This window comes from Heterocephalus glaber, unplaced genomic scaffold, assembly GCF_053883595.1.
Source record: "Heterocephalus glaber isolate CG9 unplaced genomic scaffold, H.glaber_assembly_v1.0 deba00001744, whole genome shotgun sequence".
Classification (NCBI taxonomy): Eukaryota; Metazoa; Chordata; class Mammalia; order Rodentia; family Bathyergidae; genus Heterocephalus; species Heterocephalus glaber.
The window spans coordinates 2,436,543-2,459,477 of NW_028258450.1; the positions used below are offsets into that span (position 1 = coordinate 2,436,543).

Here is a 22,935-nt window from a genome sequence, read left to right on the forward strand (position 1 = left end):
AGGGAGGGATTTGAATAGTTCCTTTGGATACAAGTTCTTTGATGCTAAAATCCTGCGCAGCCATCTCTAGCTGTTCACAATTCTAGGATTTGATTCATTCATTCAGTAACCTCAGAAATGTATTGAGCACCTACACTGTGCCAGGCTCTGTGCTGCTGCTAAAGATACACAGCTGACAATACAGAACCTCACCCCTCAGTGAGGGAGAAAAAGCAACCAATGATTATTATAAGGCAGTAAGAGAGAAAGAAGGAGGGAGAAGGGGGAGGGGAGGGATAAGAAGAGAGGAGGAGGAAGGGGAGGGGCAGAGAGAGAAGGAGGAGAGAGGGAGAAGCCAGGTGTTGTGGCACATACTTGTGATCCCAACACTCGAGAGGCTGAGGCAGGAGGATCGCCATGAGTTCGAGGCCAGCCTGCACTACATAGTGAGTTCAAGAGTAGCCTGAACTACACAGTGAGATCCTGTCCAAAAAAAAAAAAAGGCCAGGCATGGTGCCACATGCCTAAAATCCTAGCACTTTGGAGGCTGAGGCAGGAGAATCACTGAGAGTTCAAAGCCAGCCTGGGCTGCATAGCAAGACCCCGTCTCAAAAAAAAATGGGGGCAATCAAGGAGCTGGCCTTGGTGTTTCAGGCCTGTAATCCCAGCATCTGGGTGCCTAGGGCAGAAAGATTGCAAGTTCCAGCCCCGCAAGGGTAATTTATACACAGTGAGACCTTGCCTCAAAAAATAAAAAAGTCTGGCGAGGTAACTCAGGATGAAGGCCCTGGGTTCAATCTCCAGGATTGCAAAACAATAATTAATTAATTAATCAGTTAACATATAGCGACAATGAAGGAAGGCCTCTTGGGGGAAGGGGCCTTTGAGAAGAGACGAGACAAACGACGTGATCCGCGGGAAAGGAAATGGAGAAGGGGCGCCGCTGCCGGAGCAAAGGCGTAGCCACAGGCATTGAAAGCAGATCGTTGGTCTGGAACTCAAAGTTTTCAGGATTCCAAGTTTCCAAGACTGCAGCGCCGCCGTTTCCGGTCTCCGGCTCTGATTCCAGGCGCCACAGAGGGGGCTGCGCGGTCCTTGCGAGGTGCTGCGATCCCCACGGGTCGAGCGCTCCCCGAGGGCGGTGGGCGGAGTCGGCCTCACCTGCGGGGCGTGGCTCCTACCGGCCCCGCCCCCAGAGGAGCAGGCCCAGCTGGGACTGGCGCAGCAGGGTGTGGCGGGGCGAGCCGGGAGAGCGGGGCGCAGCGGGGCGCGGGGCGGCCGAGAGGTGCCGAGCGCTCCGCGACCAGGTGGGCACTCCGGGGAGGGGCGCGGGGTCCCGAGGATCCGCGGGCGTGGGGGAGTGAGCAGCGGGCGCGGTCGGGGCCTGACGCATCCGCCCCCCCACCCCTGCCAGGAGACAGGGACGGCCCTTGAGGCGCAGGACGCCCCACGCCCCACTGTGGGGCATCCCGGGGTCTGGAGCCCGGCTGGCCGCGCTCCTCGGGGAGCGCAGGTAAACAGGAGCGGGGAACGGGGCGGAGCCTGGGGGGCGGGCCACGGCGGCCAGGCGGGGAGGCGGGGGTGTGGCCGCAGTGAAGTGGCCTGGTTTGGGGACCTCCTGCAGAGGGTGCGAGAGATGGTGTGTGAGACTGGTGTGTGTGCGGGAGAGAGCGTCAGGCTGTGACACCGTGGGGGGACGCAGGTGTGACCTGGGATGGGGAGCAGGGACTGCATGTTGCGGGTGACCTCTGGCTGTGTCTGCAGTGTGTGTGTCTCCGCGCGCGTGCACGTGGTGGGCGTTGGACTGTTCATGGGACTTTTCCCATGTGACACAGATTGTGTGACTGTGGACAGCTCTGCGCTTGGGGCTCGTGTGAGCGTGTGGCTGTGTGGATGACCAGTGATGGCTCTGCCCGAGGATTAGGTGTGTGTGGTGTGCGCTGTGCAGTCTTCTGCTAGTGGCACAGCGCGTTCAGGGGTGTGGGGTGGCACTGGGTCAGGACAAGTGCCTGCTGCTGACTTTCTGGTTGTGTGTCCCTGTGATTGTGCATAGGCCACCCGTGGCTGTCTGGAGGCTGGGCTGTGCCATGGGATGGTGTGTGAAAACGGGCCGGGTGAGCGAGGTGCGGAGGTGTGTGTAGAGAGAGGTGGGGTGGTGTGACCTGGGCTGGCGGTGTGCAGGGGAGACCTCAGGGTGGGGCTAAGTGTGAGGGATGGAGCCAGGTGTGGTGGAGCCTGCTTGTGATCTGAGCATTCAGAAGGCTGAGGCAGGCAGACTTCAAGTTTCAGGACAGCCTGGGGTACATAGCGAGACCATGTCTCAAAATAATAATAAAAAGAGATAGGGAGGAACACCTGAGTGATGCACGGCTGGGATTCTCCATGCGGGTGACAGGTGTCCAACTGTGCAGCGATGTGTGGTGCCGCGGGACATTGTTCCGTGGGGTGAATAGTGGTGGTAGCTGTCAGGGTGGCTCCTAATGACTGTGTGTGCCATTTACGCAGCCTGTGTGAGGTGTGGCACACGCACTTCTACAGAAAGGGCCTTGGTTCCCCACAGTACCTGCCTTACAGCGATTCCACTTAGACTTCCAGTGTGATGACGGTGTGGGAGTGAGGTGTGTTCACTAGGAACTGTACTCCAATGGTGAATTTCAGTCTTTTCCCAGCCACCAATATGTGCCACAGTCATTTCTCCTGATGCCAGGCAGTGGTCACGACAGCAGCTCCCATCCACCCCTGCATCCTGAGGGGAAACAATGAAGATGGTGCATTTTCAGCCTCAGATATTTTCAGCTCCCGTGGGGCTGTGGGTACGGGATCCACAGCAGTTGAGGAGCACGTGTACAGACACACACACACCTGCGCACAGGGAGCCAGTGGTGGCTACCAATGGTCTGCAGCGGGACACACGGGATCCCCTGCAACAGCATAAGGGAGCCCGAGTTCCACCCATTTGCACATCCATACATGTATACCTGTGTGTTCACGGGGTAAGTGTGTGAGTCCCTGCTGGCCAGGCCTGGGTGGAGAGGATGGGTGTTAGAGGAAATGGGGAAGTGCACAGGTGTATTTTTTTTCCCCTCAAGATGTTGTTTCTGACAGGAAAATGTCTGTGTTGCATTAGGTTGTATTTCTGGAAGGAAAACGTGGAGGTACATCAGTGTTTGTGTTGAGCTGTTGTTGTTTTAAAGTCCTAGGAATTGAATCCAGGACCTGGCATCTGCTAGGCAATCACTCTACCCTGCAGTTACATCTCCACCCCTTTTGCTTTTTGGGATAGGATCTCCATAATTTGCCTGAGCTGGGTTTGAATTTGTAATCTTCCTGCCTCAGCCTTCCAAGTAGCTGACATAATAGGCAAGCGCCACCACACCCAACATTGAGCTGTATTTTTTGTTTGTTTTTTGTTGTTTTTTGAGACAGGGTTTCATTATGTAGTTTAAGTTGGCCTCGGATTCACTATGACTCCAGGCTGGCATTGAACTCATGGTGATTCTCCTGCCTCAGCCTCCCAAGTGCTAGAGTTACAGGTGTGCACCACTGTGTCTGGCTAAGAGCTGTATTTTCTTTGGTACTGGGATCGAACTCAGGTCCTTGCGCCTGCACAGCAGGCGGTGAAACCACTGAGCTAAATCCCCGGCCCAAGAGCTGTATTTTTAGGAGAAGAAAGTATGGGTGTGTTGTTATTCGTAAGACAAGAATGTGTATTATGTTGAACTTCTAATAAGGGAAAGTAAGAAAAGGTGTGTGTGGTACTGTATTTATAAAAAGGAAGTGTGCATGTGTATGTGAGTTGTATTTCTGAGAGATGTGTGTTCTGTTGTCTCTTTAAGAGGGTATGTGTCTGTGTGTCTGAGGAGTGTGGGTACCATTGAGGACGCCAGAGGTACCCTAGCTACGAATCTGACCAGGTCACCCATGCACAGCCACGCAAAATCCCTCCTGTGGGACCTCCACCCAGTACCAGGCTTCAGACCTTCAACTATGACATCCGTGGGCCACACGTGTGTCCTAACAGGCCCTGGGCTGGTGGAGGGTGGAGCCCCTGTGTCCTCAGGAGCTGTCATGCCCACAGCACAAGGGCCTCTGCCTGTCCCTTAACCCAGAAGCTCCCGGCTTCCGGTGCCCAGGCCCTGGCCCTCTCCTCAGCCCCACCCGCCCCCAGTGGCTTGACTGGTTCCCAACAAAAACACCCTAAGATGAGCTCACAGGGCGAGAGGCGGCCGCCTCCACTTGCCCCGCCCCGCACGCCCAGCGCCCAGGGGAGGAAGCACCGCCCCTCCGCCCTCCCGGAGCTCTGGGCCAGGGCGTCTGGGGACCTGGGGGTGGGGAGGGCCGGCCAGGTGGGCTGGGGCCGGGGAGGCACCAGGAGCTAGCTGCTTGCGCTCTTGGGTTAATCCCATATAGTAAGAGTTTGGAGCTGTGGTGGGGCAGAGCCGTGGGTCCCCAGGAAAAACTCAGGTAGACTGGGATGTTCCCGGATGAGCACTGGTGGGGTCAGGTGTGCGGCCAGGCGCTGGCTGGGATGGATGGGGCGGAGGCGGGGGCGCGGCCCGGATGGGTGACACCTGGGGAGCTGGTAGGGGGACAGTTGGGGGTCTGCGGCTGGGGATGGGCTTGTCTGGCTCCGGCAGTGACCCCTCCCCCCCCAGGTCCGTGCCATGTCCGTGCAGGTGGCAGCCCCGGGGGGTGCGGGGCTGGGCCCCGAGCGCCTGCCTCCGGAGGAGCTGGTGCGGCAGACGCGGCAGGTGGTGCAGGGGCTGGAGGCGCTTCGGGCAGAACACCACAGCCTGGCGGGGCACCTGGGTGAGGCGCTGGCCGGACAGGGCCCCGTGGCCGGCTTGGAGCTGCTGGAAGAGAAGCAGCAGGTGGTGAGCCACTCGCTGGAGGCCATTGAGCTGGGGCTGGGAGAGGCCCAGGTAAGAGCAGGCCAGGTGGGGGGCTCTGGCCTGGGGAGTGGGTTTGGGCCCAGGGAGGCAGCCAGCAAGTCTGGGTGGGAGGAGGTCTGGGGGACCGGAATGAGAAGCCTCAGGCCAGAGGCTGGGTCCCCAGGCAACATTCGGCAGGGACCTGTGTGTTTGTGGTACTGAGGATTGAACCCAGCAGTGCTCGACGGCCAAGCTACATTCCCAGCCCTTTTTAAATTTTTTTCTCTTGAGATAGGGTCTCACTAAGTGGCCCAGGCAGGACTTGAACTGGCAATCTTGCCTTAGCCTCCCAAAGTGCTGGGATTATGGGTGTGCACCACCATCCCCAGCTACAGGGTGCGTTTGTGTGTTCCAGGCACCCCCAAACCAGATGGGCCCCTCTTGTACAACTGAGAATCCTGGGGTGACTGTGGGGCTTCATGGGTGGAATAGGCAGTGAAACCAGAGGGATTGGGGAGCCCCTGGGCATCCCTGGAGCTGCGAGGGCAGTCTCTGCAGAATCTGGGGGTCCTGGCTAGACTGGGGTGCTCTGACCTGATGGGGGGCCTAGGCTTGGCCAGGGCAGCCTGGCCAGACTGGAACTGCAGCCCACCCACCCCCAAGGTGCTGCTGGCCCTGTCTGCGCACGTGGGCTCACTGGAGGCCGAGAAGCAGCGGCTGCGGGCACAGGCCAGGAGGCTGGTTCAGGAGAACACGTGGCTGCGTGAGGAGCTGCAGGAGACCCGACAGCGGCTGTGGGCCAGCGAGGCAGCCGTGGCCCAGCTGGAGGAGGAGAAGAGCCACCTCCAGTTCCTGGGGCAGCTGCGGCAATATGACCCCCCTGAGGAGAGCCAGGTGCTTAGAGCCTCCTTAGCATCCCACGGCCCCAACCCTCCACAGAGCCCTGGACCCTCAGCCCCTGCAGGACCCCAAATAGCCAGGCCCATCAGAACTCCAAAGAAGCCAGTCCTCCCCGAGGCTCCAGGGCTAGTGGGGACCCCATCTCTGAGACAAGCCCCAGGCTCAGGACTCCCCACGCCTGTCCTTCCGCAGCGGCCGGACTCCCCCCCTCGCCGAGACAGCCTGGCTTCCCTGTTCCCCAGTGAGGAGGAGGAGCACAAAGGTGGGTGTGGGGGCCTGCAGGACAGCCAGCAGGCGGAGGCTGTCCCCCAGGACTCGAAGCCAGGATGGCAGAGGGCAGGAGGACAAAGCAGGTGGCCGGTGGTAGTGGGGAGGACAGGCAGGTAAGGCCACAGGCTGGCGGGGCAGCTGGGCCCAGTGACCTTGACCCTGTGAGCCAGGTGGGTTTAATTCACATCTCATGGGGCAGGTGTGCAGGCAGGCAGGCATTTTTGTCCCCCCAGCCAGGACACACCCACCAGCCAGGTATATGCCTGATTCCCATCTCAGAAGTCAGCCCAGGAGCTGGGGGTGGTAGCCTCTGACTATAATCCCAGAACTCAGGGAGGCTGAGGCAGGAGGGTGGCAAGTGTGAGCCCAGCCTGGGCAACTTAACAACTTGGCCAGACCTATCTCCATAAAAAATTCGGGGGTGGGGGGTGGGGGTGGGGGTTTAGCTCAATGCCAAGGCTCTGGATTCAATGCCTAGAATGGAAAACAGAAAAAAAATCAATTCGGGCCCCACAGTCCCAGCAAGGCTGCTGTAGTGGAGAGGCCTGCAGTGACTCGGTGTCACCTCCCCCAGGTCCCGAGGCAGCAGGGGTGGCAGCAGCCCAGCAGGGTGGCTACGAGATCCCTGCTCGGCTGCGGACCCTGCATAACCTCGTGATCCAGTACGCGGGCCAGCACCGCTACGAGGTCGCCGTGCCTCTGTGCCGCCAGGCCTTGGAGGACCTGGAACGCAGCTCAGGCCACTGCCACCCTGACGTGGCCACCATGCTCAACATCCTGGCCCTGGTGTACCGGTGAGGCTGCAGCTGGCTGGGCAGGAAGGACGGGGCTGTGGCGGCAGTGGAAGGACCCTGGTGTCCCCTCTGCCATTACAAAACACCTGGAGTGGCTGTGGGGTGGGGGATGGAATGGTGACCGGAAAATAGGGGAGAGAGGGCTAGAGATCTAGGGAAGTGGCTGAGCCTCAGAGCCAGGCATGGGGTCATCCCAGGCTGAGGCAGCAGGAGCACAAGTTCAAGTCCAGCCTGGGTGACTTAGTGAGGCCCTGTCTCAAATAAAAAAGGGCTGGGATGTAGCTCATTGCAAAGGCTCTGGGCTCAATTCCCAGTACTGCAAAAAAAACCCAGAACCAGCGTGGGGAGCAGAATGGGGTTCTAGCCAGAGGCTTGGCCAAGTCTTAGGAAACAGTGCCCCAAAATGCACTCCTGAGGCTGCTGCCCATGCCCCGCTCAGCCTGTGCCCCCAGCCTGGCCAATCCCCTCCACCCGTGGCCCCGCAGGGACCAGAACAAGTACAAGGAAGCCACAGACCTTCTCCATGATGCCCTGCAGATCCGGGAGCAGACGCTGGGCCCCGAGCACCCCGCGGTGAGTGAGGTCCTGGGGGTAGGGGAGCCTGCTTCTGCCCACCTCTGACCCGAGCCACCCTCTTGCCTCCAGGTGGCCGCCACCCTCAACAACCTGGCGGTCCTGTATGGGAAGCGCGGGCGGTACCGGGAGGCGGAGCCCCTGTGCCAGCGCGCCTTGGAGATCCGGGAGAAGGTGCACCCTCCTGCCCTGTGTGGCCAGACCCTTGCCTTTGTCCTGACCCGGACCCCGTGGTGCCTGTGGTAGTGAGCGCCCTATCACAGCCTAGATCACCAGTCCCCGGAGCCATCACCCTTGAGCTGACTTCCGCCTGGTTTGCTCTCAGCCTGACCTCTCCCTTATCAACCCGGTCCTGCCTTTCCCCCAGCCCTACCTACCCACTGGAACTCACCGTGTGACTTCACCTCCGCAACCCAACCCCCCACGTTACTCTCCATTTTGATGCCTTTGATGCTTTGACCCAAACTCAAGACCCCCACATGGCAGTGACATCATTTGGCCCAGTGACCCCTTATGACTTCAATCCCAGGTCCTGGGCGCTGATCACCCAGATGTGGCCAAGCAGCTCAACAACCTGGCCCTGCTCTGCCAGAACCAGGGCAAGTTTGAGGACGTGGAGCGACACTATGCACGGGCCCTGAGCATTTACGAGGCCCTGGGGGGCCCCAACGACCCCAATGTGGCCAAGACCAAGAACAACCTGGTGAGGGCCGCAGGGTCCAAGTGGCTGCTGGGCTCCTGCCCCGGGTGCCCAGCGGTACCCGAGGGGCACTGGGAGGCTGTGGCTCTGGGGAGCTGTCCTAGGAGGGCCTGGACGGGAGGAGGCAGAGAGCAGGTTGAGCACAGAGGAAGCTGGTGAAGGGGCCGGACAGTGTGGCCCCAGATCTTTATTTGCTCACAGCGGGTAACCCTTCCTTAGTTAGCACTCTGCCCTCCGAGGTAGGAGCTGTGGTCACTGCCAGTTGGCACAGGAGACTGAGGCACAGAGGTGTCACCAGCCAAGGGAGAGCGGAGACAGGAAGCCACCTGCCCTGCTGCCCTGGGCCCCAGCCTGCTCCAGGCGGAGCTTCTGCCCTGGGGGACAGGGAGCCCGGCCTCCTCCTGAGAACTGGGAGGCCCAGCCAGGCAGGGGTCCCGAGATGTCCTGGCCACAGCAGACCCCAGCATACCCTCTGCAGGCCTCCGCCTACCTGAAGCAGAGCAAGTACCAGCAGGCTGAGGAGCTGTACAAGGAGATCCTCCGCCCAGAGGACCTGCACAGCCCGCTCGGTGAGCCACACCCTCCCTGTCGCCTCCCAGGGGCTTCTGCGCTGTGTCCTCCCCTCACATCCCCATCTGTCCCCCCAGGAGCCCCTGGCACAGGCACAGCTGGTGATATGAAACAGCAGGTGAGGAATGGCTTGGCTTGGCTCCAGGGTAGAGACAGTCGCATCAGGGTGGGGGGACCAAACGGTGTCCCCCCCTCTACAGGCCCTTCCTCGGAGCAGCTCATTCTCCAAGCTACGGGAGTCCATCCGGCGGGGCAGTGAGAAGCTGGTCTCCCGACTCCGAGGCGAGGGCCTGGCAGGGGCGGCCGGGTGAGTGCTGGATGGGGTCCGTAGAGCCCTGCCATGGGCAGAATCTGGGTGCGTACCGCTCAGGAACCTCCCAGGGCTCACTGTTCCTCCTGGCCCTGTCTGCAGGATGAAGAGAGCCTTGTCACTCAACGTGCTGAACATGGATGGGCAGAGAGCTCTGGGGACTCAGGTGAGGGGCATGCGGCCCGGCTGGGGGGACAGGCAGTGACAGCAGAGCTCTGCCTGCCCTTGCTCACCTCTGTGCCTGTTCCCAGCTCCCCAGCCGGCCCTTGGGCGAGGCCTCTCGGACCTTCAGCGCCAGCACCCAGGACCTGAGCCCCCACTGAGGTGGACAGGACCAAATCGCTGTGACCTCTCAGGAAGAGGCGGGAGGGCGGGGACATCCAGCTCTCATACACTCTGACACCCCACCTGGGCCCCGTGGAGTGGGCTTCCCAACTTCCTCCCCTCCTGTGATTAAATTCTGTAGATGTGACAGTGAAGAATGTCCACCTGAGGGTTACTGCTGAGACCTCAAGCCCGTCAGGGCCCCTGTGAGCCAGGCAAGACTCGGGGAGACCCAGGCATGGTGGGGTACGCTTCAATTCCAACACTTGGGAGGCTGAGGCAGGAGGAGTGCCAAGAGTTTGAGGCCAGCCTGGGCTACATACTGAGGTCAAGGTCAGCTTGGACTACATTCTGTCTCAAGAAACTAAAGAAACAAACAAAAAGACTCCAGGGTCACTGGATACCTTTGTGCTGTGCCCCCACTCACAGCTGCTGCGCAATCTGCTCTATCCTCCGCAGCGTCTCCTCCGACTCCAGCTGCTCCAGGCTGAGCAGGGACAGTCCCAGCTGGTCCTCCTGCAGGGGACAGGAAGGTGTCAGATGGGACTCAGACAACTGCCCCACTGCACCCATCAGGGACCGCGGTCTGAGACTTGGGGGCCTGAGGGCCAGGATGTGGGAATTGGGAAATGTCCTTAAAATCCAGAGAGGGCACCCCTGTCACAGAAGAGCAGCCGGAGGGTGGGGTGGCAGCCATCACACCCCAGCTCCCCAGCCTTCCCCACTCTGGGCCAGCAGGCCGTGGTGAGGTGGGCGGGTGGGGCTCACCCGGTGGAAGGGCTGCGCCATCTGCCTGAGGAAGTACTTGGCCACTTGGACCCCCTCATCAACCGTCAGGTTGAGGTTGGCATCGGTGAGGTGCTCCTGGATCCAGCGCGGGAGCTTCCCCCGCTTGTCTGCCCGGGCAAAGCGCTGGGAGTGGAGGGGGAGGGCATCAGGCCCTGGGGTAGAGAGCCTGGCGGCCCTGGCGCTTCCACCCTCCCGTCTTGGGAAGATGGCTTGGAGGTGAGGGCAGGGTGCGGAGCCCTGAACCCCCACCTTGTCAGCAAAGACCATGAGGCCATAGTCTGTCTTGCCCCGGATGGCCCGGCCCACGCACTGGGCTGCATGGCGCATGGCGTCGAAGGTGAGGAAGTCATTCTCTCGGATCTGGAACTGGTCCCGAAGGTACTCCAGGCGTGCCTGTGGGCCGGGGGCCAGGCTGACAGAGGTCTCGAGGCCCTGCCCTGCTCTCTGCCCTCACATCCCAGCCAGGCCCTGTCCGGCCCCACACGCACCTTGAGAATGCGGCTCTGGGTGTAGACGTAGGGGACCCCAAACATGATGACAGCGCGGCCGTAGTGGTGCACTGCAGCAGAGGGGCAGGGTCAGGGGCACACAGCCCTGAGGGCTGAGCTTCGGGACCCCAGAGGGGAGGCCAGGCCACTCACCAAAGTCGATGCCTTCGGACACCTTGCCGCGAGCCACAGACAGCAGGATGGCCCCGCGGCCGTTTTCGCAGGCCTAGGGACAGAGGATCAGACCATGTCACTCCTGTCCCCTCCGCACAGCCTCACCATCCCCCACCCCAGACCGCACCCACCTCCTGATACTTCTCCAGGGCGACACTGGTCTCAGCTCCATCCTGGGTCTCTATAAACAGTAGTTTGTTCCTCTGGATGTTTTCCAGGATGCCCTGGGGAGGGACAGAGGGTGGGCCGGTGGAGCTAGGAGCACAGCTGTCCTGGTTAAGCCCACCCTGCCACAGACTCCTATGCGAGGGGCAGTCAGCTTGCCCATGCACGTCTCAGGGAGAGAAGGGACAGTTGTCCAGCTCCACTGCGGTGAGCAGTGAGAGGCTGGGGAGCGGCTGTGTGCCAGCCAGGGCCCACGAGAGGCTGCCGAGTTTATACCCAGCCCTGCAGCAGTGAGGGAGAGCCAGGGGTCCAGAACGACCAGGGCCCCCATGCAGCTCAGGGGAGGAAGAGCTTTTTAGTAAATGGCACAGCAGCAAGTAGAAGGGCTGAACCTGATGCCACCTCACACCTCATGCCTTCCCCAGATGAGTTCCAGGCACCTGAGGCACAGACGTGACAGCAAGGACCTCAGAGCTCCCAGGAGGAAAGCTGAGGGGTCTTAAGTGGGAAATAAATCGCCCTTGGGCTCAGATGGCCTCTTTCTCATTGTGCAGAAAGAGCCAGTGCCCTGGGGGGGCAAGGTCCCCAGCCAGCCCCTAGGTTCCCAAGCCTGGACCCACCCCACTCACCAGGCAGCCATGCCTGTCCTCACCCAGCCCAAGGCTGGCAGGTGAGCTCGGAGATGGAGGGTCCAGGTGTCTCCCCAGCCCCACCACCCCTGGCTCCCAGCAGGGGTGACCCTGCCTGCAGAACGCCATACCCCAAAAGGGCTCTCCAGACCCTTCCCTAACAGCGCCACCTCACACAAGCAGCATGTGCTGGGGGGACCTCGGGGAACCCCGAAAGGACCACAAAGTGGGGGTATGGTCACCTCTGCTGTACATGAGCCTCTGAGGATGTGCCAGGCAGGCTACTGAGTTCCAGACTGTGCAGGGGCAGGGTGGGTGCCACCTACTCCACAGACTGTTTTCGTGTCCCGGATGCCCCGCTTGAGAAGAGAAGAATGAACAGCACCAGGAGTGGAGGAGCACTGCATACCTGCTCGTACCAGGAGGCCACGGTGCTCTCCATGTACTGGTAGCTGGTGAAGAAGGCCACGATGCCATCGGGGACCACAGCCGACATCTCCAGAAGGAGGTTCCCATAGTTCCGGATCACCGCTGGGGGGGGCTAGATGTTGAACCCTCTCCTGCTGGGGGCTTCCCCTGCTTCCTGACTTGAACCTGGGGCTCCCAGGCCCTCCACAGAGGCTGTGTGGAGGGGCGGCTCCCATGTACCCCACCTCTCCTCCTTCCTGGCCTCCAAAGAGAGCAGTGGCCACGTGACTTGTCATGGCAAGTGACGTGAGTGCAGAAGGGGCTGTGTCACTTGCGGGTGAGTGCCCTTAGGAGCCAGGGCACAATCCCCCATGGTCACATGGGTCCTCCTGTCACCATTCCCAGGCCGCCCACAACACCCAGGCACCACAGCTAGGAGAAGCTCTATTAGGGGAGGCTTTGGGGGCATCTGTGGCAGGGTAACCTTGCCCATCTGACACTTCTCCTCTCGAGACCCATAGACGGCACCCCAGGCTGTGTACCAATGTCTTCCCGGGTCTCGAATTTGGAGCTGATGGCCACCTGGTCATTCCCACGGCCGATGATCTGGAGCGAGCAGAAGGTCATGCGTGATGAGCGAGGCAGCAGCCTGAGTGCCACCACCCTGCTACTGCCACTCAGAGCTTTGTACAGACTCAGTGTCACTAGGGAACCCTCAGCCGCCTTTTACCTGCATCACATGGACAAATGTCCCAGGCTCAGAGAAGACAGGTTACCTGCCCAGGGTCACACAGCAGATCAAAACCCGAGAAAGAGCCGAGTCTGGCCTTACTCAGCAGCAGCAGCTACACTGGAGCCAGCCCGGCTCGGGCCAGCCAGCTGCCAAACACTGTTTCCACCAGTGCCCTCAAGCAGCCCTCACCACCAGCCTGCAGTGGGCGGTCATCACCAGGCCACAGGTCCAGGCGGGCAATTCCAGAAACCAAAAGCTCGGGAAACATTCTCTTCTAAGCTTAGCACGAAGTCAGTAGCAAAACCTGCCCGAAGTGTGGAGCGGCCTGACTCACCCCTCTGGGTGACTGTGGAGCCACACCCCTGGCCTCCCCAAACCCCTCTGCAACAGAAGAGGGCTGTGACCGGAAGGGCACGCATCGCTCTGCACGCATCTTTCTTTGCCAGGCCTGGGCAATGTGAGAGTTTTACACCTTTCTCTCTAAATCCTCCCCCGGGCCCCAGAGACCCGGTGACATTCCCACCTCAGAGGAGTGGACGCAGGCCAGGGAGTCACCGGTGCTCACTCACCATGGGGCAGAGGCAGACCCGGGCCAGAGTCATGGTGAAGGTTGCCATGGTGACTGGGTGGAAGTCCAAGATCTTGGGGTAAATGTCCAGCGGGGACAGTGTCTGTAGTGGGGACCACAGGACGGTTCTCAGCAGCACTGGGCAGGGAGCAGGGCCCCCATGGTGAAGGGAAGGCTGGGGACTGGAGGGCACAGAGGAAGGGTCCTCACCCCAGAGGTGATGATGACAGACTGGAAGCGCTCGAACACAGGTTTGATGGCCAGGGACGCATCCATGCAGCTGAGGAGCAGATACGGCAGTGAGGACCAGGCCAGGAGGCCAGGATACCCCCAGGTCCACTCCTGCCCCTTGAGGCAGGGCCCACCTGAAGTGCAGGATGGGGTTGGCAATAGTCGGGGTCCTGTCATCGAAGGGCTCAATGATGATGGTGAAGCCTACAGGGCAGGAAGGGCAGGTGAGAGCCTCACTGTGGTCACAACCACACCCGGACCCTGTCCCAGGGAATACAGGGGACCAAGTCCCAAATCCAGCACTGAGGCCCAGTGAACATATCCCAGCCTCCCCTGCTGCACCGACCTCTTTGCAAAGGTGCACAGGCAGGCGGAGCAGAGCCCAGGGCTCTCAGCTACCCACGCTCTGCCAGCATAAAGAGGGCAGCTGTAGGCATGAGGAGGGGCCCCACTGCCTTTCCCTCTGAGGCTCTGCCTGCAAAACCCATCTGAAACTCAAGGCTTCCCCTGCCCCAACTGGTTCTGCTCCCATGCTGCGGCCACAGAAACCCTGCGGAATCCCCATTCAGGTCCCGCCCCTTCCTCTCTGGGCTTCCAGAATTGGCTCTGGGGCCCAGTGGGCGCCCTCATCTCCTCCTTGCTCCCTGCCAGCCCCTACTACCCTGCGAACAGCCTGGGGAGTGTCCCAGGGCGGCTTGTTGGCTCAAAAGGCTGCCTCCGGGCAGCCCTGGCAGGCCTGTGTGCTGCCAGCAACAATTTTCTGGAACTCATGTCTCCATGAGTCTTTGTTACTGGTTTTTTCCTCTAGAATTTAACTTCCAAGAGGCTATGGGTGAGGTTTTTGGTTTGGGAGATATTTTTACAGTGCTAGGCCAGGAACCCAGGGTCTTAGCCTGCTAGGCAGGCACTGTGCCCCGGACTACATCCCCAGCCCCAGGTCTTTGGATTGCCAGCTGCTTCCACAGCGCTGGGCATGGTGTCTGCTGAATATGCAGTTGCACTTAGTAAGAAAACCCAGTTCCCTGTGCTGGGCCCTGCCCTGTGCTGAAGACACAGTGGTGACAGGCTGGCAGTGCAGTCAGGAGGAGGTCTGTCCTCACTGAGTGAGGGTTCCCAGCAGGCAGAGCTGGACAGAGGGGCCCTGCAGGTGAGGGAGGACTTCCTGGAGGGGGCATCTTTGTGGAGCTGAGGAGGGAGGATGAGGGGACAGCTGGGGATGAAGGCGGGAAGTGTGTAAAAGAACATGAGCTGTTGGCAGACCGGAAATGGGGAGGGGAGAGTGACCAGGGCTGAGAGGGAAGAAGGGCAGAGGATGGCAGGCAGGGCTTGCTGCAGGTGTGAGTGTGCGTGCATGTGTGTGCATGCCTGTGCATGTGCTGGGGACAGAGGATCCGTCCTCCTGCCCAGGTGAAGCCCAGTTGCAGGCGGCCAGCCCTGACCTGGTTTCCTGGATAGACCAGTAATCCACAGGGATCACACTGAGCTCGGTAGCTTAATGCTGGGGAGGGGACAGAACCTAACCAGAGCTACCGCTCCTGCAGGCTAGAGATCCGAGCATCATCCTTTCCTCCTCACCCCATCTCTTCCTCCTTTTCTCTGTGCCCTTGATGCCCCCACCCTGCTCAAGTCCCTGCCTCCATGCCAACTGCTACCTCCAGTTCCTGCTGGAAGAATCCTTCTAAAGTGCAAACGTGACCTGGAACCTCCCTTGCTCAGAACCTGGTGTGGCTCCCCAGTGCCCTTGGATGTAGTGTGAGCTAAGCCCACAGCAGTTCTGTCCTCACACAAGGGCCCACCCCATGCTACCCTCTGTAGGCAGAAGGAGCCTTTGGAAATACAAATCTGAGCATGAGGCTCACTCACTCGAGAACATAAAATAGGGCCAAGCCCCAAGCCTAGTCCCACAGGGCTCCCTGTGCCCAGGCTCCTGCCGTCAACGCTCTGTGGACATGGCTGGGCGCTGATTCCTGATGCCGGGGTGCCAGAGGCAGGAGGAGGCGTGCTTACCCTTGGCGTAGGTGCTGACGAGGGTGGCGAAGTTAGCAAGGAGCGTGAGTGGAGAGAAGTCAGCGAGGTCAGCAATCTCCAGGGTGTGCAGGAGGGACCGGAGGCGCTCGGCACAGAATCTAGTGGGGAGGGGAGGTGAGACCCGGGCAGGGCACAGAGGGAGCAGGGTCAGGACCCCTGTCCTCCGTCAGAGCACGTGGCCACATCCCCCGTAACTGGGTGCCGTGAGACCAGGAACAAGGGCCTGTCCCAGAAACTTCTGTGTCCCCACACTGTACAGCTGCGTACCACGGAGCCCCAGTACATCGTGGCACATACCCAGCAACGACTACACCCTAGTCACACGGTCGCTTGTCACACAAGCACCCCCAGAACCCCACGGTCACACTAATCCAGCACAGCTTCAGGGCCACACGCTCACACCCAGAGCCTCACAGTGCTGCATGTGCAGAAAGGGACACAACCACCCCCCACCCCCAGGAGCCTGTTTGCTCTGTTCCAGGCTGGCTCAGGTGCCCTCGGCCTCCCTGGCTCTGCCTGCTCTCGGCCGTCCCTATCTGGGGACGAGTCTACCTCCTGCACCGGGCTGTGAGCCACATGTGGGCAGCCCTGGGCTGTCTGGGTCACTGTTGTGTACCCAGAACATTGCAGGTGTGTGAGGAACATGTTGTGAGTGACTGAGAGCCTCTGTGCCCTCACAAGTCCCCTGCTGAGGTGGAGGACAGCATGTCATTCTACCCCAGGGACAAAGCAGCCAGGGCCTCAGAGCCCAGCTCTGCAGGGCTAGGCTTCAGTCCCGAGAACCGTGCTGGGGCTGACTCCAGGGACGCCCCCACTCAGAGCCCCTGTGCCCTCATGGGCAGTCAGGTCACCACACAGGGGACGCCCAAGCTGGGGGTGGCAGGGTGGCATTACCTGCTTTGCTGCCTTCTCATAACCACCACGGGAAGCTGTGGGGTAAGGATGACTCCCCACCCATTTGTAAAGGAGGAAACTGGGGGAGGGGAGACTAAAGACCCAAGGCAGCAAAGGGGAGGTCCGGGAACCGCCCTCCTACCAAGGCCCCAGCAACCCGCCTGCACCATGGGGAGGCCCCGTGCTGGGCCTGGTGGGGAGGGTGGTGCTGGCAGGCGACACGCGCAGGGGTCTGGAGAGCACCCTCCAGCTAGGGTCCTGCCAGGCCTTAGGGCTCTGCTCTCAGCTTCCATTGGGAGCCTCTGTCTGTCTGGCAGATCCTCACCCATGTCCAGGGTGGGCTGGGGCTGTGGTGGAGCACTGGCCTATCACACATTAGGCCCTGGCTTCTGTCCCCCGCACCAAAGAAAGGGCATCAGTGCTGCTTCTCCCCTGCCCTGGGGTGGTAGGGACTTCATGTTCCTTCAAGTCCCAGGGCCTCCCACCCCGCTGGCTCCTCTGATCGGTCCCCTATGTGCCCTACACCGCCCCCCACAGGAATGGTGTCTTCATTAAACTGTCTTCTGGCAAATGCTCTCATCTGGCTGTGCTGACTGCTGGGCCCAGCCTCACCCAGGGCCTGCCCAGTAGGACCAGCCAGGGTCTGGGTGTCCCCTCCCAACACGGCCACCACACCTGAGGGGCTTGCGCTGGATGCACACACGCTGAGCCAGGCTGCTGAGGAAGGCGGGGGGACTCTCCTGCACCACGTGCTGCACACGCAGCCGCCACTTGATGAACTCCAGCAGCCGTCTCAGGAAACCCAGGAAGTGCTCGGCAGTGCGGATGGAGCCAGGGACCGCCTCTGTGGGGAGACAGGGTCAGTGGGCAGGGGTGCCCTGAGCAGGCAGTGCTGGGCAGAGGGGCAGCGCTCACCCTGCAACACCTCGTCGGGCAGCACAGGGTTGGCCAGGTGGGCATCTGTCTCCCGGGCTGCGCTGGCCTCCCGCAGCCCCTCCACCAGCCGCCGGTACTCATCCCGGAGCCGCTGCTCATCGGTCTCCTTGATCCTGCAGGGACACAGGCGGGGCTGGGACCGGCTGGTGTCCCTGGGGCCTGCACAGGGAGCTGGGAGAGTGCCGGGTGTCCTGTCCGTCCATCCCCCACCCCCGCACCTGAGCACCGTCTTCTGCAGGGTGTCCAGGTTGGCCTGGCACCGGTCCAGGGTGCGGCGGGTGAGGTTGACGCTCATAGAGTCGATGCAGACATTGTCTAGGGAAGGGGGCAGCCGGGCTCAGGCAGGCTGGGGGTGCAGGGTCCAGGGCTGTCACCTGTGCACCCTGGTTCCCTCCTCACCAATGTTGTGGGCCTCATCAAAGACCACGACAGCCTTGCGGGCTAGCTCCTTGGACACTAGGTCAGCAATCTTGGGGTCCAGCAGGTAATGGTAGCTGTACACCACCACGTTGGCATGCAGAATCTGGGGGGTGGGAGGGCACAGTAACCTGGGCCTTTCTGCCAGTGGCTACTTGGGTCCTGCCACTCTCCACCACGACAGAAGTAACACAAGGAAAGACAAGCACAGATAGGGCCACGCAGGCCAGGGACAGACAGGCAAACAGAGCCCCTTACCGAGTAGCGGGCCAGGAAGTACGGGCACCAACCCTGACGCTGCCCCAGGGCCTTCAGGTCATCCAGGTTATAGATGCCAGTGGGGAGGGGCACCTGGCGCCCATGGGCATCAAACTCCTGGACAAGTCAAGAGGGTGGCAGGGGTCAGGGAGACTGGCTGCCCCATGCACCTGGACCCCCACCCCGGCCCCCCAGACACCTCGTAGAAACGGCAGTGGGGCATGCTGGCATCCTGCTGATACTGTGCCCGCACGTAGGAGGCTGTGAGGCTGTGGCATTTCCCATCCACGTCCTTCCCAAAGCGCAGAGGTGTCACCTGGGGGAATGGGGATATCTTAGCGCTGAGACAGGCTGCAGTCCGAACCATTCCTCCACGCTGGGCCTCACGCCTCACAGCTGGCTGGGACTTGAGGCCGGCTGGGATTTTTGGACAACAGAACCTCAGCCTATTTTGCTATCAGTTAAGACACCTGGGACAGTACTGAGAGGCCTGATGGGAACAGTTTCGACCCTAGACCTGGTGGACTCCATGTCCCTAACCCAGGAAGCTTGGGGCCAGAAGTGTTTCGGATTTCAGATAGTTTCAGAGTGTGGAATAGTTGCATACACATAGTAAGACATCCTGGGGCTAGGACCCAAATCCAGACATGAAATTCATTTATGTTTCACATGCACCTTGTACACATAATACAGTACTTTGAGTGCACCTGCATTTTGACTTTGTCATATGAGGTCAGGTGTGTTTTCCACTTGTGGTGTCATGCTGGCCCTCAGAGTCTCAGATCCTAGCCGGGCATGGTGGCACACACCTGTGATCCCAGAACGTGGGAGGCTGAGGCAGGATCACCGTGAGTTCAAAACCAGCCTGCACTACATAGTGAGTTCAGGGCCAGCCTGAACTATACGGCAAGACTCTGTCTCAAAACACCAAAAAAAAAGTTTCAGATACTGGAGCATTTTAATCTTGGATTTTTGGGATGCTCAAACTGTATTTTTAAAACATGAAGCTGTGCGCTGGGGTGTAGCTCGGGGTCAGGGCACTTGTGGAGCATGCACAAGGCCTGGGCTCCACACCCAGCACCACAGGAAGAAATTTCAAAATTAATGCTGAAGAAACATTCACGTAGAGGCTGACAACAGTTCATCGTGACACGCCAAAATGCATGGAAACTTGCTTGGCAAGGTCGAAGAGACAGAGGGGTTCTGCTCCACCGTCTGAGGACCCTTATCCAAGGCCTTTCCAGAGGGCAAAACCTCTTCCTTCACCAGAGGGCAGCTCGGGGGGCTGCAGCCCCTCCGCTCTGCCTTCCCCAGTGCATCAGCGCTGACTTCTTTTCATCATCACTTGTATTATTTCTCAGTGTTCTTACAAATAATGTGATGCGATAAGTACACTATGACTTGTCACATGTCAGCTGCTTAGAGCAGCGCCTGGCACACAGTGAACACACTGGTTTTGTAATATAATTTAAATATTCTATATCATATGTTATTATGTATATAAGTATCACAGTTCTGTTTTTTTAAGATAGGGTCTGGTTATGTAATCCAGGCTGGCCTTGAGCTCATAATCCTCCTGCCTCAGCCTCCCAAGTGCTAGGATTAAAAACATGTGCCTTGGGCCTGGCTTCATGATAATTTCTGACATTCTTTTAGCTCTTCGTATGTGCTAAGGGCTTCACTACATGAACTTATGAGGCAGGGACCTAATCGTCCCCATTTTACAGAAGGGAAGACTGAACCCACATGGCAAAAATCACGCGTCCAAAAGTGCACAGCTGCTAAGTTTCAGAGTCAGGAAACTAGGCCTCAGGCCTCCAGGAGCTGCCTTTCAACCTCTCCCAGTCAGCGGGCAGTAGGAAGGGTCCCTGTAGGAGGTGCACTAGCTGGGCCACAGAAAATGAATCAGAAAGTTCAGCAGAAAGGGAATTCGTGGGTTGGAGATTTAGCTCAGTGGCACTGCACCTGCCTCACAAACACAAGGTCCTGAGTTCAATCCCCAGTAATACCAAAAGAAAAAAAAAAAAGAAAGGGAATTCGTGCATGACCCATCCGTATCCCCAATAGGTCTGGTCTAGGAATCTGGGACTCGTGGTTGGATGGAAGTTTCCTCAACCCCAAGCCGAGGCCCAGGGTCAGGAAAGGGGGCTCACCTCAGGATGAATACACAGGTTCTTTCGGGAGCTCAGAGCCAGCCCCAAAAATGGCAGCTTCTCGCCCTCCTGCTTCTCGTAGAAGTTGAGCAACTTCCGCAGCTCTTCAATCACCTGCTCAAGTGATGGAGAGAGGGACTCGGTCTCACCGGAAGCACAAGCCCCTGCCAGCCAAGCCCCATCTCTTCTCCAAGGTCCTGAGCACCCGCAGGCTGATAAGGACCAATGCGGGAAAGGGGATGGAGTACAGGATCCTGGCCTACCTTCTCAATCTCGGGCACAGTCCTTGAGCAGTAGATGAGTTTGGTCACCTCCAGTGGATATGCCTGCCAACGACAAGTGGCTCAGTCCCCATCCAGCCCCTCGCCACATTCCCCTCCATGCCACAGGCTTCACTCACCCACTGGTAGGCCATGATAAGGGCCAGCAGAGACACTGTCTTCCCAGTACCTGAGGGCATCTCCAGGACTCCATGGCCCTGTGTGTTAGGGCAGGAGAGACAAGACATGGGCTCTCAGAACGTCAGGGTCACAAACTCTGGGGACCCTCTCCCCCATGCCACCACCCAGAAACAGCAGGACAACGGGGCAGTTAAAATTCTGCACCTTGGTGGTAGGTTTGAACCCCACTTCTGCCAAATTATTTTTTTTTCTGGTACTAGGGATGGAACTGGGGATCTTGTGCTTGCCAGGCAGGTGTAGCACCACTGAGCTACATCCCTGGCTCTGCCACCTTCTTGTTGAAGGTCTTAAGCAAGTACCTTTAGGCCCGGGGATTTAGCTCAGTGGTTCCAGCGGCTGCCTTGCAAGCTCAAGGTCCAGAGTTTGATCCCCACTACCAAAAAAAAGCAAGCATCTTTACCTTGCTGGGCGACTGTACCCTCATCTCTAAAATGGCCCTAATAAGTTCTCACTTATAGCACGACTGTGAGGACTAGTGAGAAATCATAGGTTTAATGTAAGACGTAGTATCTGACAGTGAATCCTTTTTCTTTAAATTAGCAAAAATTTCCACATCACTGGGTGTAGGGGCATGGGTCTGCAACCCCAGCACTCTAGCCTAGGCAATGTAGCAGCTTAGTGAGACCCTGTTTTAAAATAAAAAATTAAAAAAGGGTTAGGTGATGTAGCTTAGTGTGAAGGCCCTGGGTCCAATCCTCAGTACTGAAAAACAAACTTCCACAGGACTTACTCTGTGTTTAGTGCTATTTATATCAGTGTCTTTCAACCTCTGCTCTATTGACATTTGGGGACAGAAAACATTTGGTTATGGGGTTCTAACTGTGCACAGTAGGTTGTTAGCAGCTTCCATAGCCTGTACCTACTTGCTAGATGCCAGGAGCCTAACCCCTGCACTGGTGTGACAAACAGCACATCTCTAGTCATTACCAAACGGCCTTGGGCATCAAGATCAACCCTAGCAGAGAACTGCTCACTTTACTGTATGAAGTCACATGACCCTCACAACCTATGAAGTAGGTACTGTCACTATAGCCCCAGCTTTTCTTTCTTCCATTTTTTGAAATGGTGCTGGGGATGGAATCCAGGGTCTGCTCCCACATGCTAGGCAGGCCCCACTGTTCACATTCTATAGGTTAAAAGTTAAATGATTTGCCTAAGAGTGCACAGCTAGGAATCAATGGGTCCAGGATTCCAAGCCACCTAAGAGACTAATATATTTCTAACCATGGGGAGACTCGATCTTCGATAACTATTAGTTGCTACTATTATTAGCCATTATTTTGGATAGCGGGAGATTTTGGAGTCCTGGATTCCCGAGGCAGGATCAGTGGACCCCATTCCCCTTTTTACTGTTTTCTTTCCTTTTTTTTTTTCAGTGTAGGGGATTGAACTCAGGGCTTTCTCCCTGAGCTACAGCAACAGCCTTTTTATTTTTCCCTTTTTTATTTTGAAACAGGGTCTAAGTCGCTAAATTGCCCAGGGTGATCTCGAATTTGCGATCCTCCTGCCTCAGCCTCCCAAACTGCTGGGATTACAGGTATGGGCCACCGTACCCAGCTCCAGGGCCTTGGACTTTTAGAGTCTTCTTTTCTTTTGGTACCGGGGATTGAACTCGTGACCTTGCGCTTGCCAGGCAGGTGTCGGAACCACTGAGCTAAATCCCTGGCCCTAAGGGCCTCGGGATTTTAAAACCCAGACGTGTCGCAGTCTCAGTTTCAGACCCACGCGAGGCTATGCCACCTGTCAGGGGGGCGGCGCGGGCCGGGGGCCCACCTTGGCGTCCAGCGTGCGCTTGAGCTCCAGCATGTACGAGAACTGCTCGGGGTAGATATAGTCGTACGGGAAGTAGACCAGCAGCCCGTCCACGTTGAGCCTGGCGTGGGGTTGCGAGTCAGACCCGACCCCTCGCCCCCTCGCCCCCTCGCCCCCTCGCCCCCTCGCCCCCTCGCCCCCTCTCCGAGCTCCATAACCCTCCGCCGTCGAGCCCGACGGCTCCAAGTTCCCCAGGAGCAGATTCCCAAGTCTCCCTGCTTGCATGCCGTTGCCACCTCTCTGGTCCCAGCAGCAGCCTCATCCCACCCCTTCAGCTTCTCGCCCACCCGTCCCCCCATCTTCCAGATCCCTCCAGCCTCAGGCGGACGTATCTCTGACCCCCTCCTCACTTCATGGCGGCGACCGCGCCGTGCAGCTCCGCCAAGAGCCTCTCATGAATATTCAGTGAGGGCAGGGGTGTGGGCGTTCCCCGGGAGCTGCTCCACCTTCCTCATAGCTCCATTGGCCAATGAAGCCCGTCACTCCGCCGGGGCGGAGCC

At 58.9% G+C, this 22,935-nt stretch overlaps 2 protein-coding genes across 9 annotated transcripts; one reads left to right on the forward strand and one right to left on the reverse strand.

Moving 5' to 3' along the window:
• The first annotated feature begins 1,186 nt into the window (after window positions 1–1,186).
• On the forward strand, window positions 1,187–9,449 carry Klc3 (kinesin light chain 3). Of its 6 annotated transcripts, XM_021250867.2 has the most exons (14): window positions 1,254–1,286; window positions 1,394–1,492; window positions 4,635–4,901; window positions 5,514–5,744; window positions 5,943–6,012; window positions 6,595–6,814; window positions 7,300–7,387; window positions 7,460–7,561; window positions 7,917–8,090; window positions 8,566–8,656; window positions 8,735–8,775; window positions 8,858–8,964; window positions 9,070–9,133; window positions 9,219–9,449. In XM_021250867.2, the coding sequence occupies exons 3-14, from the start codon at window positions 4,644–4,646 to the stop codon at window positions 9,288–9,290; spliced, it is 1,518 nt and encodes a 505-aa protein (XP_021106526.1). In that variant the 5' UTR covers window positions 1,254–1,286; window positions 1,394–1,492; window positions 4,635–4,643; the 3' UTR covers window positions 9,291–9,449. The 6 variants fall into 6 exon arrangements, with proteins under 6 accessions (XP_087056696.1, XP_004873238.1, XP_021106526.1 ...); XM_087200570.1 differs by lacking the exon at window positions 1,394–1,492 and having other exon boundaries at window positions 1,187–1,286; XM_004873179.3 differs by having other exon boundaries at window positions 8,566–8,775.
• Ercc2 (ERCC excision repair 2, TFIIH core complex helicase subunit) lies at window positions 8,236–22,935 on the reverse strand. 3 transcript variants are annotated; one of them, XM_004873177.3, is made up of 24 exons: window positions 22,786–22,935; window positions 22,397–22,496; window positions 20,563–20,640; window positions 20,426–20,488; window positions 20,163–20,276; window positions 18,209–18,325; window positions 18,010–18,126; window positions 17,734–17,857; window positions 17,553–17,649; window positions 17,314–17,447; window positions 17,074–17,242; window positions 15,484–15,602; window positions 13,611–13,680; window positions 13,456–13,525; window positions 13,247–13,348; window positions 12,487–12,550; window positions 11,946–12,067; window positions 10,874–10,966; window positions 10,722–10,794; window positions 10,569–10,639; window positions 10,330–10,473; window positions 10,060–10,203; window positions 9,696–9,807; window positions 8,236–9,063 (listed from the first exon to the last, which is right to left on the reverse strand). In XM_004873177.3, exons 1-23 carry the CDS (start codon window positions 22,788–22,790, stop codon window positions 9,715–9,717), a joined length of 2,283 nt encoding a protein of 760 aa, XP_004873234.1. In that variant the 5' UTR covers window positions 22,791–22,935; the 3' UTR covers window positions 8,236–9,063; window positions 9,696–9,714. The 3 variants fall into 3 exon arrangements, with proteins under 3 accessions (XP_004873234.1, XP_012924051.1, XP_087056693.1); XM_013068597.3 differs by lacking the exon at window positions 10,330–10,473; XM_087200567.1 differs by lacking the exons at window positions 22,397–22,496; window positions 22,786–22,935 and adding an exon at window positions 20,923–20,945.

What these genes read in the sequence shown, in the direction of transcription:
- Ercc2 (XM_004873177.3), bottom strand. An exon ending in TGATGAGGCCCACAACATTG is followed by an intron (nt 17,650 to 17,733) that starts GTGAGGAGGGAA and finishes CCCCTTCCCTAG; the next exon opens with ACAATGTCTGCATCGACTCT. An exon ending in GCCCGACGAGGTGTTGCAGG is followed by an intron (nt 17,243 to 17,313) that starts GTGAGCGCTGCC and finishes GTCTCCCCACAG; the next exon opens with AGGCGGTCCCTGGCTCCATC.
- Klc3 (XM_004873181.3), top strand. Translation starts at nt 4,644, where the DNA reads ATGTCCGTGCAGGTGGCAGCCCCGGGGGGTGCGGGGCTGGGCCCCGAG. An exon ending in TGGGCCCCGAGCACCCCGCG is followed by an intron (nt 7,388 to 7,459) that starts GTGAGTGAGGTC and finishes TCTTGCCTCCAG; the next exon opens with GTGGCCGCCACCCTCAACAA. An exon ending in AGAGAGCTCTGGGGACTCAG is followed by an intron (nt 9,134 to 9,218) that starts GTGAGGGGCATG and finishes GCCTGTTCCCAG; the next exon opens with CTCCCCAGCCGGCCCTTGGG.